The sequence below is a fragment of the Delphinapterus leucas genome, chromosome 7 (genome assembly GCF_059928025.1).
Source record: "Delphinapterus leucas isolate spDelLeu-1000000601 "Yukka" chromosome 7, BTC_Dleu_Yukka2, whole genome shotgun sequence".
Taxonomy (NCBI): Eukaryota; Metazoa; Chordata; class Mammalia; order Artiodactyla; family Monodontidae; genus Delphinapterus; species Delphinapterus leucas.
Window position 1 is genome coordinate 38,060,655 of NC_143135.1, and position 21,048 is coordinate 38,081,702.

General features: G+C 56.6%; 2 protein-coding genes across 6 annotated transcripts in view; one reads left to right on the forward strand and one right to left on the reverse strand.

The window, feature by feature from the left end:
• Positions 1-9,473, forward strand: part of SERGEF (secretion regulating guanine nucleotide exchange factor) — a 226,381-nt gene extending 216,908 nt beyond the window's left edge. For all 4 annotated transcript variants that reach the window (XM_089915079.1, XM_022555699.3, XM_089915081.1 and 1 more), the window contains one exon: positions 846-9,473. In XM_089915079.1, the coding sequence (XP_089771205.1) occupies positions 846-1,189 (344 nt within the window). In that variant the 3' untranslated portion in view covers positions 1,190-9,473. The remainder of the gene's footprint in view (positions 1-845) is intronic.
• KCNC1 (potassium voltage-gated channel subfamily C member 1) overlaps positions 7,277-21,048 on the reverse strand; it is a 42,321-nt gene continuing 28,549 nt past the window's right edge. The window contains exons 2-4 of one of the 2 annotated variants that reach the window (XM_022555698.2): positions 16,560-17,493; positions 9,440-9,628; positions 7,277-7,465 (exon numbers count right to left, since the gene is read on the reverse strand). In XM_022555698.2, the coding sequence (XP_022411406.1) occupies positions 7,401-7,465; positions 9,440-9,628; positions 16,560-17,493 (1,188 nt within the window). In that variant the 3' untranslated portion in view covers positions 7,277-7,400. Of the gene's footprint in view, positions 7,466-9,439; positions 9,650-16,559; positions 17,494-21,048 lie in introns of both variants that reach the window. The other variant, XM_089915078.1, reaches the window with a different exon arrangement.

The following is a 21,048-nucleotide window of genomic DNA, read 5'->3' on the forward strand; positions in this document are numbered from 1 at the left end:
TCTATCCGCTGCCTATGAGGGAAAGCACAAGGGCAATGACAAGAATCCAAGTTGATCGGGTGCCGGGGAATCTGGCCTCTGAGCATGATTTAAACAGATTCTGGAGGATGGGGGTTGTGGAGCCCAGCAAAGCCAGGACTTGGAGAGAAAGGCCGGCCCCACAGGGCATATTTCAGGGACTGAAGGAAGGCAGGGGTTCTGGCATGCAGTGGGGTGGGGAGAGTTGTGCAGGGGGACCCCAGCAGGCTGGTCCAGAGCCAGATCACTCAGGGCCTCACAGGCAAGGAAAGGCCTTTAAGGGTGGGGGGAACTCAGTGAAGGGTTGAAGCAGGGGGGTGACCTGGTTAGATCTGCATCCTCAGAGATTGTTTTGATGCTCTTTGAAGATCAGAGTTGCGGCAAGCAGCCCAGTTAGTTGGCTACTGGTGTGGCCCAGATGAGGGAAAATGGGGTTGGGATCAGGGTGATGGCAGTGGAGATGGAGAGGTGTGGAAGGATTTGAGAGACTTTCAGAGGCAGAATTGGCAGGTCTAGGATTGTGTGTGTGTGTTTGTGGTGGGGGGAGATGCAGGTGTGGGGGTGGGAGGTGGCACTGAGGGAGGGGCCCCGGAGGAGAGCCAGGTTTGGGACCTGAATGGTTGTGGGCTGGTGGGAGCGAAGAAAAGAGCAGACTTAGGAGGGCAGGGGAGGAAGCAGAGATGGCGAGCGGGCCCCCAGGTGTGGCTGAGCTTTGGTTTCTTCCTGCGTAAACTGGGGGTTTGCAGTGATACCTGCGCCCCCAGGGTGAGTGTTTTGGCCCTGTTCCCCAGAACCACGTCTACAGCAGTCTCGTCTCTCCCTCGCAGGCGGGACGTGTTACTCTTGGGGCTGGAACGAGCACGGCATGTGCGGGGACGGCACCGAAGCCAACGTCTGGGCCCCAAAGCCCGTGCCAGCTCTGCGGTCATTGTCGGGACTCCGCGTGGGCTGCGGGGCCGGCCACTCCCTGGCCCTCTGCCAGTGGCCAGCCCTCCCTGCCCTGGGCCAGCACCCCAGGGTCACTGGTCCTTTCCCAGATGCCACCGAGGAAGCCGGATCTCAAGAAGCCATGGACCAAGAGAGAAACTGGAAAGACAGACATGCAGAAGCTTCTCCCCAAAGCCAATCTGACAGGTTCAGAAATGGGGGGCTTGTGACAGAGACCCTTTAATAAAGCAACTTTACCCACCCAAAGTGTCCCCAGAAAAATGCTTTGTCAGGTTGCGGTGTTGGCCTGCGAAGGATTCAGGAGGCACTCTGGGTGGGCTGACCAGACGGGAACAATAGGAGCCCAGTGTCTTGGCTCAAGGAATGGACATCCTTTCTGCCCAGCATGTGAGAATGAGGGTTCAGTCCTCACCCAAGGACATGGGAAGCAGAGGAAGGCTCCAGCCTGTCCCTAGCTGGTGAGGACAGAAAGCCCAGCTCTGTCCCCAGTGGTTGTTTTGCCCCAGCAGGCTTTGATTCAGCAAGACAAAGGTTCCTATAGGCTATGCTTAGGGCAGCCACAGGCCTCTCCTGGGGTTTCATTCTCAGCACCCAGAGCATGTAGTTTGCTGGTTCAAGTATATCGAGGAACCCTGATCAGGTGGCTGGTTACTTGGACAGGAAGGAGTTCTTGTCTTGGTGACTAGGACCAAGGAAGAAGGCTCTGGAGGGAGGGTGGGGGGTGGAGGAAGTATAGATGAGTAAGTGGAGGAAGAGACAAAACTTCTGGAAAGACCAGGCAGAGGAGACCCCTGGGACAAACAAAGGAATCTAGAACCAATGAAACTCCCAAGATCAATGTCTTCATCTGAGCCAGGAAGGACTCTGGAGCTAGTCTGTGTGACTGTAATTGCCAAGCTGTAGTTTCGGGTGAGGGACAGACACAGCGTGGGAAGGGGCTTCTTCAGGGAAAGACCCTGACCCCTGACATCTGCCCCCAGGCCCTGGCCTCTGCAGGAGGAGGGCCCTCACGTGAAATGGGGAGCAGGCCAGACCCCAGGCCTCAGGCTTCCCCGGGTGGCAGCTATGGCCCTGGGGGACATAGCAGCTTTCTCTCTGCTGTGGCTGGCAGCAGGCCTTTGGCCAGAGGGCCTCAGAAAGTGGCTTTCCCCAGAGGACTGAGTGGCAGTGTCTCCAGCTAGCCAGCCAGGGTTGTGGCGTGTCCCACACCACCTCCCTCTGACTCAGGAGAGCGTTTGGATCTGGGAGCACTAGGCTCCAAGGGCTTGAGGATGTTATGAAACCCCAGGACTCCATGTACACATGGAGGACCTGTAATGACCTTCTAGCCTAGTGGCCGTCAAACTGCATTCTAGAACCCTAGCAGTCTCCTGAGACTGACAGCATTCTCCTGAGAACTCAGTGGCCACCTTGTGGGCTGTGGGGAAAAGAAGGCCAAGTAGACAGAGGTCTGGGTCCCCACCCTCCACCTTATTCACAGCAGCCTCATTTCAATTGACAGTGTATATCAGGCTTCACTTAAGATTTCACTTGACAAAGGGGTCCTTGAGAAAGTTTTAAAACCACTGATCTTATCCAACGTTTTCATTGTTCATGTGGGAAAACAGAGGCCTAAAAAGGGGAAGGGACCATGTCAAGGCCATACACCTCACTCCTGGCCCAGGGTCCTGATTGGGAGGTGACCCATCCAGGGCCTCGAGCCAGACAAGGGGGGAAGACAAGGGGTGGCCCTGGGACCAGTGGGGGTTCGACTCAGGAAACTGGGGATTAGGGCCATCCTGAGCTCCCCAGGCCTGCACCTAGAGACCACCCACGGCCACTGGCTGACCTTGAACACCAGTACGTGGAGTCCTGCTCCCAGTATTGTACCCTAGAAACATTGCTGCCCTGGCCAGCAAAGCCCTTTGTCCCCCCATCTCCCAGAACCAGCAGAGGCCAGTACAGCCTCTAAAGCACTTCCAGAATGGAAGGAAGGACATCTCTGTGCACTCTGAGCTGGTCTTGCCAAGGTGACCAAGCCTTCAGAGATGGAGTAATTGGATGGCCCAGAGATGACCCAGACTGGAGCAAGTCCACCATTACTGGCCACCACCCACTGTCCTACAGACTGGGTGGTCTGCACTGGAAGGCCACCCCACGTGGGTAAGTCCTCAGGCCCATACCTCCCAGACAGTGTTTACACTCCCGAGGAGCGTACACTCTCACTGCATGGCCGTGCAGAGTCCCCCTACCTCTTTCAGCACTTGCTGGAAGAGACCCAAATCCCAAGTCCTCTGCTGCTGAGCTCTAATGCCCCTCCCAAGGCTTCCCTGTGGGCGCAAGAAAGTGTCTCGGGGCTCCTTCCCAGCCTGAAACAGGGTGGTGAGGTGGTGCCTCAGCCCTAAATCTCAGAGCCTTGCTCGGAACCTGAGCCAGACCCTTCTTAGAAGCATGTGGAACCCAGCTAATCCATGCACGCAAGAGTGAATGGCTCTTGGCACCGGATGACTCCACAGACTGTCCAGTCCCCTCCAGTTCCTCCATTTCTCCCTCCCTAACAGTGGCGGACGGGCTTCTGTGCGTCAGTTCACTGGCCAGATTGATGAGTGCCTGAAAGCGCCAGTGGGGTGCGGGTCTGTTGACAGTGTCTCCCAGACTCTCTTCTGGACCCTTTGAACCCTACTGGTTATTCTCAGACTTGTAGATGTCCAAGCCCCTCATTTCCACTAGTTTCTGAGCTCTTCAAGAGCAAGGGACCAGGTCTTGGCCAATTCTGGAATCCCTTCATTAAGGACAGGTCCTGGGACAGAGAAAGTACCCAATAAGCATGTTAGGGTCACCATAGGTGAGGAGGCTAAACGAGTGGGTTCTGCAATCCCCTCACCCCTACCCACCCTCTGCTTTCATTTCTTACAGATGTTTGATAACTATGCTGTGGATAGCACAACCATTTGACAGTGATTAGCTAATGAGAAAATGCCCACTCATTTCTAAGAATGACTTTTTTTCCCTATAGACTAAGTTGATTGGCCTTCATATCCCTCACCCCGCCCCCGCCACACCCCATGAGAACGAGGGAAGGGAAAAGGAGAGGGGAGTGAGACCCCATCGTGTGCTCATAGGTCTTGGGCCTGCAGCCCCTGCAGTGATTGTCGAAGGGCAGCCACGTACCAGGCGTGAGCAGGATGTTTACATCCTAACCTACCACACACAGTCTCCCCTTGCAGGCACTCCGGCTTCCCTTGACGCCCTACCACCTTCAGTCCCAGTGGACCATCAGGCCAAAATTCGATGAGGCTGTGCTTGAGAACGGTGAATCCAGGCCTGGGGCTCAGAGAAAGCCCTCCATCACCATCCACCACTTCTGAGTGAAGTGACTTAGTGAGAAACTGAAGTTGGGAGGTAGACAGTGAGTCAGGAAATGGGATGAGGTTCCAGGTCCTAAGGGGCACACATATAACTGCGGCAGGGTTCGAATTTCCTAGCGGCCAGAGCACGGAGAGGTGAGAGTTGGGAGAGGAGAGCCGGGGGGCCTTGCTAGCCAATTTAAGGAGCTCTGACTTCATTCTTAGGGCAACAGGTGTTTATGCAGAAAATTGAGGTGGTCAGATGTGTGCGTGGAAGGCTCAGAGCAGTGTGTCAGTGGGCCTTCGGTCATACCCATGGCCTGAGGGCCCTGGGATTCAGGACCGGTGTTCCAATCAATTCCATCTCCAGCCCCAGCAAGGCCTCAATTAGCTTGAGACAGCTTCACCTGAGCTCTGGAGTCAGACCACCTGGGTTAAAATCTTGGCTTCATCATTCATTGGCCGTGTGGCTTTGAGCTGTTTACTTCTCTGCGCCTGTTCTCTTGCCTCTAAGATGAGCATGTTGAATTACTGTGGGTCGTCATCAGACCACTTGTCTCAGATGCCCTGCACATGGCAGAAGCTCAGTGTATGTTAATCCCTGTTCCCCGTTAGCTGCTGTGTCCCTGAAAATCCCTATTCCAAACAGCCACGTGTCAAGTCCCACTTGAGTCCACCAGAGGCACTTCTTCCAGGGCGAGAGGGAACTCTGCTCTCCCTGCAGCCGCTGAGGCTACTTGGCTTCTACATCCTGATGCTTATGAATGGCTGTTATATACATGGTGTGGATCTGGCAGCTCTTCGGCTGCATAACCCGTGGGCAGAGGCCTTGCCATGCTCACTGCTCCACTGATCCCCACCCCACATTGGTGAGGTAAATGCTTAGAGGGGTGAGAAACTGTTGGGTGAGAATTCGACACCCACCTTCAGCCTCCCACCCACCCATATGATCGTTGTCTTGGCCATGCTGGGAGGCATCAGGGAACGGAAATCCAGGGGAAACTGACCCCCATTTGTTTGTGGCCCTGGTCAGATCACTCCCCTCTGGGCCTCAGTTCCTCATCTGTAAAATGCTCAGAGGTGGAGTGCCATGACCATTAGGGACTTTCCACCGGAGATTCTCGAATGGATAGGAAAAGAATTGGAACTCCAGTCCCCCACTCTACCCCCAGCCAAAGCCAAGTGAACAACCCAAGCAAATCAGCATCCCTAGGAGAGGGCTCCACCCCTTCCAAGATGCCTCAGGCTGAGGGAGGGGTATGTGATGAGGTGACCACCAGACTGGGCCCAGCAAGGGTTCAGCTGGATAGGGCACCCGGACCAGTCAGACCCCTGCCTCTGGCTCCATCAGATTCAACAGTGGCCCTAGGAGGGAGGTGACCATGGTCTGCATGAGGGGCAGTGGCGGGGGCGGGAGCTGGGAGCTCCAACAAAACCAGATTCAAGGAGTCATGAATATGGCATGGATCCACGGAGAAGTTTCCGTATTGGTGAACCCCCTAGAGGATGGGCTCGTCTTAGTGCCATTTTTGACCGATACCTTCTGAGAGCTGCCTCCCTCTCCCCACCCAACAGGATCTGCAGGTTGGGGGGCAGGTGGCGCTCCTGGCTTTCCCCCAGTGAGAGGAGAGCCAGCACCTTGGGTGGGTCCCTGAGATCAGAGGAGCCAGGGCTCAGGCTCACCCCAGCCCAGCCACAGAGGGCCTGACCAGGGGCCCAGAACTGAATCGCGACACTGCCAAAGGCAATAAAAACCCAAATCCATGCTTCATCTCCAATGTCAGCTGTTTATTATTGAGGGCCAGGGCCCAGGGAGGGGAGGGTGTTGAACTAAAGCAGCATTGCTCTCTTTCCAGGAAATGTTGCGAGCTGCAGTGAGAGCTTGAGATGTTGCATTTTTTTTTTCATCTCAAGCATGTGTTTTTCAAAAATATCATCCTTCCCCACCCCTTACCCCACCACTAATTTTAGAATCAGACCAAAGCCAAGCTACTGTCCTCTGTTTCTGTTGGGGAAATACTATATTTATTCGAGATGCAGAAGCGTGTCTCTGCAAACCTCCGATTGCTTCAGGAAAACAAATCTGCTTTAGACTATACAGAAACCATGACACAAAATTTATTTCATGCTAGGATCGCTTTGCATAACATTGGGCATGCAGTTCTTTACTCTGAAGTACTAAATTGCATACAATGCCGGGTTGTGCCTTAATCAAGGTGGAGGAGGACCAGCCCTCCCGCGGTCCTGATCTTTTTGGTGCTCTGAAGGAACGCTTGGAAAATCCATAAGGTGTTGATTATCTACTATGAACAATTTGTTATGAAAGTTGGTCGCACTGAATCTACACACCGCTAAGATGATCGAATCAACCTAGACTAGCCGCTGTCAGGGGTCTTGGGGAGACGTCCGCTGGGTCGCAAGCATGCCAAACAGAGGGAAGAAGGCGGCAGTGTGTTTCCACAATTCTATTTGGAGCAAAGTTCTCAGTTTCCGCGTGAGAGATGAACTATGAAGGGGAGGTCAATATGACCGATGACTGACCAACTGCCCTTTTGGGAACCTTTACTCTCCATTTCAATCCCGTGTACAAAAAGGGAAGCAATCCGTTCCCCATCCCCACCCCTCCCCGCCCCCCCGCTCCATTCCCCCCCAAAACGTACAGGTTTCTACCAAATGCCATTTACAGTTTGGCTCCAACAACATGTATAAAAGGAAAGCGCTTTGAAAGAAAATAGAGGACTCTTGCTTGTTTCTCTTCGTTGTTGTCGTGGTTTAGGGTAATCATACAGTTGCAGGGGATTGGTGGGTTTGGATTGCTGGGTTTTTCTGTTGAACTTCATGCAAGTCATGCTAAGGAACCCTTCCATCCCACCCCTTCCCCGAATAAAATAAAATTTTTAAAAAATGAAAAGAAGGAAAACAAATCCTCTACAGTCAGTTACCATTTGGCCGTAGAAAAGCTACGTCCGTCCTAGTACAAGGCCTGGGCCACTCGGACTCGTCCGGCAAACCTGCATGGCGTGAATTTACTCTGTCCGAGGGTGAGGAGGGGCTGCAGGTCCACCCAGATGCTTAATAGCCACCAGTGTCCTGGGCCAAGCCGCCTGGTCAAGTCACTCTCACAGCCTCTGTCGGCATATACTTAGCAATGACAGGGCTTTCTTTGCAAAGATCTGTATGTAAAGAATACAATTAACACTTGAGCTTCTCTTCTTGGCTTTCCCATCCCGCTTGGTACTTAGTTTTTACGGAAGGAGGAGGACAGACAGAACAGCCGCATGCAGAGGCAGGCAGATTCTTCTCCAGCTGGCTTGGTTCTCCCATGCAGTGAGCCAGCCTAGCACGCCTCTTTCTCTCCTTCCTGGGGGAACGGGTTAAGCTCCTAACTCTTCTCTACCCTGCACATGGCTTACGGCCTGGAATCATCCTGAGAAAGGCAAGTCCTCGGCGGCTGTCATGACTCCATGAGAGCGGGGCCGGGTTGATGCTGGTGGGGGCACTTCACCCTTGGTACCTCTGTGGGACTGCGGAGTGGGTACCACCTGTGGACAGTGGTTGCCACTGGACTCCCTGGCCACTACAGGCTGCTTCTGTCCCACACAGCCTGGGCTTCTGGAAGCCCAGTAAAGAGTCTCTCCTGTCTGCTCTTTTAGGCCACACAGATTAATCCAACATTCAAGATGAAGGAGACAGGCAGCCCACGAGACCTTTCCGGGCAGAGCACAGCCACTGGGAATGGTCTACCTGCCATCCCCTGAAACCCCCTGGGCTGCCCAGTTCCTGGCTTTCTAGAGCCTCCACTTGGGAAAAAGCCAGTTGTGAAGGGGAGCATCAGGCCTATCCATGGAAGGCCAAGGATGGGGCCCGCCCCCGGGGCCAGCAGCCCCCTTGCCATGCAGCACCATGCGGGGGGTGGTATGCCACACTGGGGTCCAAGGGACCTCCAGGCCGGGCAAGGAAGCAGGGACCAGCCTGGATCGGGTGAGCACACTAAGCACCAGTGACCAGAAGGACTTCCCCCGTCTCCCTGTGGGCTGCCTCTCCTCTTCCGGGTTTGCCCTTTATTCTGAGTTCTATGCTTTCTCCTTGCATATTGTTGAACCATTTCAAATACTGGAGCAGTTGTGCATGGCCACCGGCTACACCAACTGTTGTTCTAAAAAACCAACTATCTGGCCCAGCCTGCTCACCCCGGTCAGCATGCACCCCGTGTGAGCCTGTGAGCTGCTTCCCGACATGCATGAGCCGCCCAGCCAGTCCGCTGTGCCGAGGATGGCTTCCTCTGCCTTCCAGGCCCTGGCCAGTGCCTGGAGCATGGAGCTAAGGTGCGCTGGGCCCCCACCCCAAGCCTCTCCGCAGCCCATGCTCAAGCGCTAGTGGAAGCCTTTTCCCCAGGGGGTCAGCCTAAGACAAGGGTCCGATCCAAGGAGACTTTGAGCAGAGACCGCCACGGGGCTCAGCCTTCACCAACCACAAGGGGGCGCTGACCACACCCAGGGCCATGGCTGACAGGCGCTGGGGACAGAAGGGGTTGCACAGAGTCCTCCGTAACCACCTTCTCTTGGCAAGTTCTCTGTCTGCCACTAGCAGTATTCTGACTGGCACATACCTTACCTCTGCAAGGACACTGGCCTCACCTCCAAGCCCTGAGCTACCTTTCTCTTCATGCCTCCCCTCCCACTGGTCTGTGGATTCTCTTTAAAGGATGCCACTTTCAGAACATGGATCTTGGTTGGCTAAGCCCACAGGGTCCTGGTCAGACCAGGCCCACCCCGTCGCCCTCCTCAACCAAGGGACAGGGGAGATCACTTTACTTTTGGGGTCTGACCTGCCATCTGCCAGAGCAGCCTGGGGGAGTTGAGGCTCCTCCCACATCCCCAGGTACCCCTCTGCCTTGGGGGCTGTAGTTGTCCAGCCTGTCTCCAAGTCCCTTCCTACCCCTCAGCTCAGTTCCAACCCACAGCTGCCTGGACCTCCGGTTCTCTCCGCCAGCCTGCCATCCCACTTACAACATTGGGACTCAGACCTCCGGGGGCCGACCCTGGGGCTCCTCGCCCCCCTCAGTGTGCCTGCCGGCCCCTCAGCGCCCCTTGCCCGCCGCCCCGCCCACCCATCTGCAGGGGTGCCAGGCAGCCTCCTCTACATACCCTTTCTCACTCCTCCACCAGGTGGGCACGCGTACTCCCCGGTTGATAAGAGGAAGCAGGGTCCGTATCTCTCGCGGGTGCCCGAGCGCGTAAAGGGCAGGCCCTCATCGGGAGTGAGGGCCTGGTCTATGTGGGGGCAGTCTTCGTTCGCCAGCGCGGCCTTCGCCACCTCCCCATTCAGTTTGGAATCTTCAAACATATAAGCAGAAGCTATTGAGACACTGAAAACTGTTTAGTGGGGGAGGGGGGGGGAACAGGCCAGAAGTAGGGCATCGGCAAAGGGCAGCCGGTAACTGAGGATGGAAAAGCGAGCAGGCCATGGAGAGAGGCACAAGGCTGGGGGTCCCCGGCTCATTCAGGCAGCCCTTGGGCTGCCCACAGTGCTGGGGAGGAGGGTTCCTGGGTTTGCTCAAAGTTTGCAAAAAGATGAGTTGGTGATGGGCCCAGCAAGCGCAGTGCTGGGGGCCGGGCCCCAGGTCCAAGGCGGGGCCGATGAGACAGGATGGTGTGGATGCAGTCATGGGTAGAGGGCCAGACACAGAGCTCAGGGAGAAGACAGACAGACACGCAGAAACACTCCTACTCAGAGAGGCAGCCTTTTCTGACCCCTCCGCTGCCAACCAGAGCCCTGCTGCCTCCCATCCACATCCAAGCTGGCTGCTCAGGCATCCCTGGCCCCATCCAGACCCCGTCGATCGGCTCTACACCAGGCCCCATTTGGATCCCCTCTGGTCACTCGCTTCACACTGTCCCCCTCCACACCCTATCTGATCACTCAGTCCCCCCATATGGACCCAATCTGGTTACTCTGTATGCTCCATCCCCCATACAGACTAGGCCTGGTCACACAGTCTCCTGGTCCCCCATGCAGACCCAGTATGACCACTCAATCTGCTCCATCCCCACACAGACTTAAGCTGGTCACTCAGTCCACTCTGATCGCCACACAGACCAAGCCAGGGTCTTCCACCCCGCTCTGCCCCAAGCAGTCCTAGTCAGCTTGCACAGGCGCAACAGGAATGTAGGCATGAGGCAGTGACAGCGGCCAGGATTTGGGAGGGGCTCCCATTCCTCTGTCTCCTCTCGGCAGCAACCCCCGCAAAGCAGAGCAAATGGATGTGTAAAGACAACAGTGGCTGATGGACTCGGGTGGGAAAGACGAGTCTTGGCCTCTGCAGTAGCCTGAGAAGGAACCTGGGAGGAAGTTTGGGGCACATTTGGTGAGGGTGAAGCATGGCCAGAGCAGGGAGCTCTCCCTCTCCCAAGTCCAGGAGCAGCGCCGTGATAGCCTCTGGAGCTGGTAGAGGTAGCTCCGTCGGCCTCTGTCCCCGCCCATCACTCTCGGGGACTGAGCCTGCCCCACGCTTTCTGCTCTCTAAGCAGACTCTTCCTGGCCAAGGTGGCGCCGACTCGGTCTCCAGGGTGGGCGCTGTGGTTTCCTCAAATACTCCCTCTAGGGTGACAGCCTCAAGGGAAGACAGACCCCACAGGGGCGTGACCACACGGGGAGGCCCTCTGAAAGACTAAAGAGGGGCAAAAAGCTGGAGACAGTCTCCACCCGATTTGACCCTCTTCCATGACCCTGTTCACATCATGTAACTACACGCAGAAGTGATCCTTCTCCGTGTGCACACACTCAGCGTGCCCGCGGGTGGGATCACGGCCCGTGTACATATCATGTCACTACAAAGAGGCAGGCAGTCAAAAGAGAAATGGACCAATCAGGTTTATTCGTAAAGCAAATCCAAAAAAAAAAAATCCCATCATAATTTTGGAACTTAAAAAAAAAGTCTGTCGTACAAGATGGCAAAGCATTTCACGTACAGTGCGTTTCTTGACAAATCCCAGGGGCTTCACTCCCCAATTTACTCTGAACCAGAAAGGCCAGTTACCAAGGTAACTCTGATACCACGTGACTCGGGCTGGGGCCTCTCTGGGGTCTGGGGGCTGCCTAGCACTTGGGGTGTGTCTGAGGGCACACACGTGTGCGCACAGACAAGCCCGGTTCTGCCTCCCAGTCTGGCTGTCCCGTCTTCCCTCCCAGGGGTCTCTGGGGAGAAGGCAGGGAAGTTTAAGGGAGGAGGTTGTAGATGAGGGGGCAGAAGTTGGGGCCCACAGTACCCTGCACACAGTTTCCTCAAGGGGAAAACAGCGAGTCCTACCAGGCAGCATCTCCGTCTGGGAGGGGAGCCGGGACTTGCTGTCTGTCTACTGGCCATCGTCTGTCAGTGGAGGTATCTATAGCCTGCAGGGTTTACCCAGGGGTGGGTCAGAGGTAGGTGGTGGAGCCTGAGACCCCTCATCTGACTCTGCCCCCCAGCACTGTGCCTCTGGAGCAGCCAGCTCCCACAGCATTTAGAGGACCCAAAGTTGAGGCTGGCTTCCTGTAGGGGTCTGGCCAGGGGGCAGCCATCAGGGATCCCTGGGTGGATGTGAACTGGACACCCTTCCCTCCCTGGAGCCTGCTTCTTCTCCCAACCATGGCCTTTGAGAAGGGGCTGTGCCTGAGGGCTGGTGGTGGGGGGAGTGTTTATGTCCCTCTCTGTGAAGGAGCCAGCCTCCCTGGGCTGCTGGCTAATCTGCAGTTTGGTGAGCTCTCAGAAACTGGGAACATTCTCCCTTCCCAACTCCAGAGGGGGGCTGGAAGAGAGACCACCCAAGGGGGGGCAGCTCTCCAAACCTGGGAAAGCCATGGAAAAGGCCAGAGGTGCCAGCCCACCCAAGACTCCCCACCCTCCTGCCCCCACCCCGTCCTTTAGATGAGATGGCCACCAGGCCCCTCGGCTCCCAGCTGCTCCCCAGGAGGCTGGAAGCCCTGCCTCCCCTGGCCCAGGGCCCCTTGGCCCCCACTAGACCCGAGGGCCTGTGATGATGAAATGGCAGCATGGGCAGCATCTCACGAAGATGGTTTCCAGGCTTTGAAATGGGCTGAGAGATGAGCGTCCGCGAGAGGGTCATTTTTTTTTAAACTTTGGAGCAAGGAGAACCCGATGTCCGGCCCTGAGCCAGCACGCTGGCTTCTGTGCCCTGGTCTCCAGGCACCGCCGAGGTACTTACTGTTCACACCAGCAGCGGGCGCGCCAGGGGCGCACGCAGGGCTGGGGCGGGGTGGGAGGGGTGGCTGGGAATTTCCTCGGGTTTAGCCCCGAGGGGGCTGCCCAGCCTGGGGCTCAGGGAAAAAGTCCCAGGCTAACTGGGGACAGTCTGTGAGAGACACGAGCAGAGTACAATCACGAGAACCGGCACAAGTCATGCAACAAAACGAGGAGAGAGAGAGAGAAACATGATTAGTGGAGAGAGAGAAAGAGAGAGCATGTGAACAACACAGAAAAGAACACCCAGGCCTGGCCCTCAGAGCCCCTCATTTCTCCACTCCTTCCCCCTTCGCCTGCCTGGGGGCCACACCGACCCCACTCAGGGCTCCCGCTGCCCACCCTGGCCCTGCCTCTGAGCAGAAACTCGGTCAGCCTGCTTGGAGGGGCCCTGCCCACACCCTTCCTGGTCACTGTTGTCCCAATCCCCGCCACCTCCCCTGCCCTGGGGGCTACACCACTCCTGGCCCAGGAGGGGAGGGGTGGAGGGCTGGGGCCAGGGGCGCTTTGGACTCGGCAGGCAGCTCAGGGCAGAACCCAGAGGCTGCAGTGGTAGCTCCCAGGGGGCCCAGGCAGGGGCTTTTCGGGACCTCACTGCTGTTCTATGTGCTCATGGGCAGGAAGGGGGGCCTGGCCACCACCCATCCCCCGTGCCAGCCCCCTCGCTGCTCACCTATGGTGGGACCCTGCAGCCCCAGACGCAGCACCCCAGAGGACCAACCCACATCACAGAAGCAGGGATGGACGAGACACATGTGAATGCACATGGCAGGACAGAGGGAGCACTCCGAACTGCCCAGAGGAGGTGGTCTGGGCCCCCGACTGCAGATGGGGGAGGGACCACCCCTTCTGGGAGAGGAGCAGCTCCTCCTGGGCTGTCAGTCCCAGGCAGTCCCTGACCATAGGGGCGCCCTCCTGGCATCCCCCCGTGAGGCCCTACAACCCCTGCCAAGACAAATCCCCTGAACACTGACGCCATGCCAGCCATGGTACAGAGGAGACTAGATCATCCCTCACAGACACACAGACCTGAGGTTTCAGGAGAGACCAAGAGGTGGAGGTGAGGGGAGGGTGCTGCTGACATGACTGGGATGGCTTGCCTGAGTCCCAAGGGTCTAGCCCTGGAGGTAGGGGGTGCCCTTAGAGCCCAGCACGTTGCACTTGGCCCCAACCCAGGTTCTAAAAGTGGAATTGGAGAAGCCCAGCCCTTGCTGAGGCCACTTGACTGCCCTTGGGTGTGGAATGAGACTGGAAGGGCCCGGGGGGGCTGCATCTCACCTCTCCATTCCTGTAGGGTCCGGTCTCCCCCGCATTTGCCTTCCTCACCTCTGGCCTCCCCCACACTCACTCACCGACTCACCCGAACCCCACGCCCACCTAGGACCACAGCTGCAAGCAGGAAAGGAGGCAAATGGGAAGGGACTCAGGGGTGCCGGGTTGAGGAGACACCCCCTAAGGACCACACACCCTCTTGGTGATAGATAACCTGGGTCTCACACACCAGCTTTCAGAGGGAGGAGTGTTCTGGTGAGGTATGAGGCTCAGAGGGGTCTGGGATCTCAAGAGAGCATCCTCAGGAGCGTGAGAACTTGGAAAGGGGGCGGGGCAGAGTTTGGGGATGGGAGGGAGAAAGGTAGGTGGAGTTGGGCATCTGGGCTCCAGAGGGCAGGCTCAGAAGGGCCCCAAGTACCTCCTCAGCCTTAGAGACCGTGCAAGCCAGGACACTCTGGATCCCTGAGACCTGGGGCTGCAGCGAGGAGGTTCCCAGGAGCAGGGCTGCCATGGCTATGGGGCCCAGGGCCTCCAACAGGAGTGCACAGGCTTTACAGGCCTGCTGCGGCATGGCAAGAGGGCTTGTGTCCTGTGACTAGCTGGTGTACCTGCCAGCACGCACACATCTGCACTCCGCGTGTGTGTGCACGTGCATGCACGTGTAGGTGTGTGTGCATGTATGTATGTATGTGTGTGCGTGCATGCACGCCCTCAGCACATGGAGAATACTGGCATTGTCTGGGAGTACTGAAGAATTTGCGCCTGACTGGAGTGAATGAGGGATCCTTGACAGGTGGGCCTGGGGCACCCATATTTGAGGCACTGATCCCAAAAGATTCAGCGTTGGGAGGATGTGAAAGAGGGCCAAGGAGCGCCATGGTGATGCCACTCAGGCTGAGCTCTTCCTGCTGGGGCCTGGAGTGAAGCTGGGGGGCTAGGCTCACCCAGACCCTCCCCTAGGGCCCCAGGAATTTTCCTTGCCATGATGGTGGCTCCTGAGGTCGAACAGAAGGGCTATAGCTAACCCAAAGCAGGAGGGGGGGCAGGGGCTTTCCTCGGCCCATGCCTGCCTTGCTAAGCAGGAGCCACACCTTGGCTGGGGAGTCCAGCCCGCCCCCGCCGCCAGGTCCCCCTGTTCCAGCCTCTGAGACCCCTGCCCAGTCCCTGGCCCAGCCCAGAACACTAGCCACGTTCCTCTCAGGTGCCTACAGCAATCCCAGGGAGTGGGGAGGGGTATGGGGCCAGGCGAAGGGGCTGGAAAGTTCCCACGGACAGAGAAGTGGGCCTTGGGGGTACTGCTCTGGGCAGCGTAGCTGTGGGATGAAGCCAGATCAGGAGTAGGATGGGGGTGGGGGCCATCGGGGGAGAGTCAATCACCCACTGGGGGAGGCCACCCAGGCCAGAGGGCACTTGCTCCTCTAGGCCTGAGCTAGCCTACAGCTCCCCTGCCTGCCCTGGGCACAGGGGTGTCTTCTGTAGACTAAACGCCACCTATCACTGACTCAGCCTTCCTCGCCCCGGCACTCCTTCTTAGCTCGGTGTTGTCATTCTTCTCTGGGTCGTTCATTGCCTTCAAATCCCTGTGTCCACAGAATAAGTCGATGGTATTCCATGGGTAGAGGTAGACTATGGGCTTTATATCTTCGGACCAGAGCCCCATGATCAACTTTATGTGCTATGTGCAGGTTCTCATAAAACTGAGATAGTCCCATAACGAACCACTAGCCATGGAATATTAGAATATATCCCACGGTGACTAGTATTGTTTCATGGCCCCCCTCCCCCCCTCCCTGACCCCCACTGAATTCACGGGAAAGTGGTCGTACACTGGTTGGGATGTCGTGTATTGCTGCTGCAGTCCCTACCGCCGGAAACGGGGAGAACTCTGGGTGGGAGGTTGTTTGCTGGTCTGTAGCGCTTTCATCTAAGCTGCCGGGTGGTGGCCCCCTCTAGTCCTTCGCTCACCAGCCGCTCCCATCAGAAGGCCACCGGAAACTCCCACTTGACCATCAACCCAAACAGACAACGTGAAAGCTAGAGTCACTCCAACAGGTTCCTAAAGATAAACGCTAAACTCTAGAGTGGTGGTGGAAGATGAGTTGGTTCCGCATGCTGTGGGGTAAGTAAGCTTGTTACGTACGGAGGGCAAGAGGCGTCTCCCAGGACGCGCCTGGAGCTAGGCAGCCGGCATCAGAGCAGGAATGCTACTCAGCTATGGAGACAGGCTCTGGTGGGGGTGAGAATCCTTGCTGCTGCCTTTGCAGGGACCCTCCTGCCAGATCCCATGCACCATCTGTGCCACACACACACGGCCTGAAGGGAGCCGTGTAAAGACCAAATCAGCAGCTGTCTGGCGTTTCCGAATCACACCCGCCCCCGCCCTGCCCCGACACTGGGTCAGTGGCCTGAGTCAGCGACTCATGCTCCACTCCTGCCCACCAAGCAGCAGTGCCCCCGGGGCTCCTGCCAAGAGAGTCCTCAGCAACCTCGCGGGCCATGTCATCTCTTCAGAACCCCACGAGACCAGCATGTTAACCTCCTTACCGGGGGCCACCAGTGAGGTTCTAGCAGGCTCTTGCCTCGTGAATTCGGCTGCCCAGCATCTCCCTGGGCCCCCAGACTCCACACCTCGAGATTGAGCGCAGGGTCCAGGGTCACCCATGGAACTAAGGAAGCAGTCTGACTGAATCTGGAATCATCGCTACAGGGGGCGGAGGTGAAAGGTCAGATCGACATGCCTCTAAGAGGTTTCCTACCTGCTCTGTTAATTTCTAAAATTTCTTCCTGGGCCAGCGGGCATGTGTCACTCTGAGTACTGTGGTGTGGAGAGTTTACGACAGATTTACAATAATTGGGAGATCCCAGCTGCGGTGGCCGTGGAATATGCTTCTTTTTTTTCTTTGGTAGTTTCTGCTTAGCCATGGCTAAGGAGTAATACATCCCGAAATTGTTCACAATGACGGGCACGGGCATGGCGATGGTCAGCACACCCGCCAGCGCACACAGCGCTCCCACCAACATGCCGGACCACGTCTGCGGGTACATGTCTCCGTAGCCCAGCGTCGTCATGGTGACCACGGCCCACCAGAAGCCAATGGGGATGTTCTTAAAGTGGGTGTGCTCACTGGCACTGGGGTCATTGGGCTGCGCCCCTATCCTCTCAGCATAGTAGATCATGGTGGCGAAAATCAGGACGCCCAGAGCCAGGAAGATGATGAGCAGTAAGAACTCATTGGTACTGGCGCGGAGAGTGTGGCCCAGGACGCGCAGGCCCACAAAGTGGCGGGTCAGCTTGAAGATGCGCAGGATACGCACGAAGCGGACGACACGCAGGAAGCCCAGCACGTCCTTGGCCGCCTTAGAGGACAGGCCGCTCAGGCCCACCTCCAGGTAGAAGGGCAGGATGGCCACAAAGTCAATGATGTTGAGCGAGTTCTTGATGAACTCCACCTTGTTGGGGCAGAAGACCACACGCATGAGGAACTCGAAAGTGAACCAGACCACGCAGACGCCCTCGATGTAGGTGAGGAAGGCCTCTGTCTCCGCTTCCCGGTAGTAGCGCACTTGCGTGCCGTTCCGAACGTTCTCGATCTCTGTCTTGTTCACGATGGGGTTGAAGCGCTCGTGGGTCTCCAGGCAGAAGGTGGTGATGGAGACCAGGATGAAGAAGAGGGAGGCAAAGGCCACATACTGTGGAGGAGAAACACACAGTGTCAGAGGGGAGGCCCTCTCCCCAGAGCAAAGAGACCCCGGGTGCCTCTGGGCTGGGTCCAGTCAGGGGCTGGGCTGTGGAAGATGCCTACAGGATGCCCCTCCTGACATAGGCCAGGCTGACAGGCCACCTTTCCCTCTTCAGAGCACGGAGCATGGGGTTAGGAGGCTCGGGGGTTAAGAGGTTGTGGCAGAGATTGCTCTGTTTTCACAAATGCCTCTCCTTTCCTCCTGGATGCACGGCTAGACCATATCTCCCAGCCTCCCTCGGGGCTGGGTGGGGTCACGTGACTGCGCTCAGGCCAGCGGACAGTGCGCTAAGGCCGGGCCTGGCTCACAAAACCTCCTGCTCAACCTTCCATGCCTTCTTTCTTCCCCCAACTTCCAGTCAAATGCTGAAGCCCTAGGAAGCCAGCAGGGCCACCAGAAGGAAGCAGCCTGGGTCCCTGAAAAGAAAGACAGCCACTACATGGGTGGGAAATAAACTTCTACTGTCTTAAGACACTGTGATCTGGAGGTGATTTATTAAAGCATTTACTCCCCCCCATGCCAACTAATAAAAGTGACCTAGGTGGCGGAGGCAGAGGTTGGCAAAGAAAGGAGAAGGAGGAGCTATGGTGGAGGCAGGCCCCTCAGAGGCCACATCTCCCATCTTTCTTTCGTCCCTACGCTAGTCTATTCACCCTCTTTCTCACGGATCTGTACCTCATTCATGCGGTCTCTTCATGGTCTATCCTATGTGGAATTGCAAAAGGTATATCTGCCCCAGGGCCTTGCACACCTCTTTTACCCACTTCTCTCTATCATCCCAGGAACTCACACCACCATCCTGGAAGTGAGTTCCCCATCTTGGAGATATTGAAATAGAGGCTAAGTGGTCATTTGTCAGAGATAGTGTGTTGCAGTTCAGGCATCAGGAGAATTGGACCAGGGGTCCTCAAAGGCACCATAAACCATAGGGTCTGCTTCTCTCCTACTGCTGCCTGCCAGCCCCAGGGTAGGGATGTGGGTGGGAGGGAAGAAGAAGCTGCTGGGGCGCTAGCCTTTCCAAACATATGTGGGCGCTTGCTCCTTTCAGACCCCCTCCCTGGTGAGAAGGAAATGGCCAGGATAACCCAGCCTGTCCAGAACCACCTGCTCTGGCCCTGAGCCCCTTGAGAAAGGTTCAGAAGACTCTTTGGTTTGGTTTGGTGGCCCCAGCTGATGACCCCCTGGGCTTCTCTGGCCCCCAGCAGACATGGGTACCCGAGGAAAGAGAGTCAAGCAGCTATCTGAGTTTCAAACCCTCCTACTCAGACTGAATTCCAGGCAAGGGCGCTTCTTACAGCCTCCAGTCGAGGTCCCTGGAACACTAACCCCTGGCCAGGGGTTCTCCTCCAGGGGCCCAGCTGGTCATGTTCCCACTGCTCCCCTCTCCTCTGGACCCCCCTTCGCCCAGACTGTCAAGACAGACCATGGTCAGTGCAAGGCCCTCTCCCTGGAGGCAGCTCTGGGCTATAGTCTAGAATGGGTGGCAAGTTCATTCTCCAGAGCTGCCTTCATAGAAAACTTCAAGGAGTGCCAAGGCCCCACCCTGTATCTGCCACAAGAGGCAGCCATGCTGCTTCTAGCAATTTCTTTAGTTTGTACTGATGCACCTCCCCACCTGGTGGTGGCCCTGTCTGGGCTGACCATGGCCATGGGACCTGGCACCCAACCTGGCACAGATCCAGAAAACAAGAACTACGTAGACCTTCCAAGACACATTTCAGGTTGGGGGAAGGGGAGAGAAAAGGGGAAGAGACAAAGTCAGCATCAGCATTTTAGAATGTCAGAGTAAGAGCAGCCTTTAGAGATTATCTGGTCCAAGACACTTACATGCTACAGATGGGAAGTCTGGGGCCCAGAAACAGGAAGTGATCTGCCCAAGCCACTCATTATGGCATGCTAATACTCCTGCTGGTTTAGAGCATCGTGCAGTTTTCAGAACCTTTGTCCTAGATAGACTACTATCAAGTGTGACCCCTATGCATCCTTCCATCCATCCATCCATCCATCCATCCATCCTTCTTCCCTTTCCTCCTTCCTTCCTTTCTCCCTCCCTTCCACCCACTCATCTTTCCTTCCTTCTATCCTCTCTCCCTCCTTTTTATCCACACATCCATTCATCCTTCTTTCCTCCCTCCCTCTATTCCTTCCTTTCTTTGTTCCTCCCTCCCTCCTCTCCCTCTCTTCCATCCATCATGCATTCATTCATTCATCCCTTCCTCCTTCTCTTCTTTCTTCTTTCCTTCCTTCCTTCCTTCCTTCCTTCCTTCTTTCCACCTACCCATCCATCCATCCATCCATCCATCCTTTCTTCCTTCCGTTCCTCACCAGGCACCAGGTTATGCCCAGCACAGAGTGGAATAAGACCCCAGCCCAACCCCCAGGGAGGCCCCTGCACAGCTGAAGGTAAAGGACACACACAGAGACAAGTACAATGCAGTGGACTGAAAAGGTGAGCCCCCTCAGCCCTGTGATGCAGGTGGGGTTTGGACAAGGTGAGGCAGGGACTTAAGCCAGGTCTTCTGACTCCAGAAACAGCTCTTTAAGGATCCAGATAGTGCTGACCTGGGACACCACAGAGGTAGACCAGGAAAGCAAAGTGGAAGCAACTGGAAGAGGTCACCAGCTCTGATCCAGGTTTACCCAGCTCCAGCGCTCTTTCCATCACCAGTTGTCAAAGCTCTTGGAGCTAAGAACACATCCCCAAATGCTGGGTATTTGGCCCTAGATTCCCTCTGGAGGGCCCCGTCTTAGAGCTTGGAATTCACAGCCCAGGTTCCCAAGGGGTGGGTCACATTGCTCCCCTGGCCTTTTTGAGAGAGGGGAGGAAGAGACACACTGTGAGTGTCTAAGGGATGCCAAGAGGTAGGGTCCGCTGTGCCCCTGGGCTCCTGACCCTGGCCAGTGGTGTAAGGCAGGAGGCACTGCCCCTCCCCCTGCCCCATCAGCCATGGCATCCGCTTCCCCAACCATCCCACAGCTATCCTCCTCTGTCCCCTCGACTCACATGGGACTCTCTCTCAATGGGGCCACTGCCATCAAAGCCAGCATGCTGTAGGCTTCAATCTCGGCCACGCCCAGTACAGTACAGCCTCCACCCAGCTACCAGAGGGGGCAACCGTTGGTATCCCAGCTCTCTGTCTGCCACCTGGCCGTGCTGCCCACAGAGAAAAGCCCTGACTCCTCAGCCTGGCACATGAGGCTCCCTGTGCCCTGGCCTCATCGACTTCCCAGGGTCCCCTCCCTGCTGCACACAACATTCTTGCCACATGCAGCTGTCTGCTATATCTGACCGCCCCCCACCCCATCTCCATGTCTTTGCACTGCTGTTCCTGCCTCCAGGGTGTTCCTGCCGATCTCCGTATGGAAAAACCCATCCGTCCATCGGTGCCCCACTAAGTAGTCCTTCTCCCGGGACACCTTTCCCGGTGAGACTTCCGTCTTGGCAGCTGGGGCCCTTAGGAGGCAGCAAATGCAGGGACCACCCCTCCCCAACAAGGAATGTCT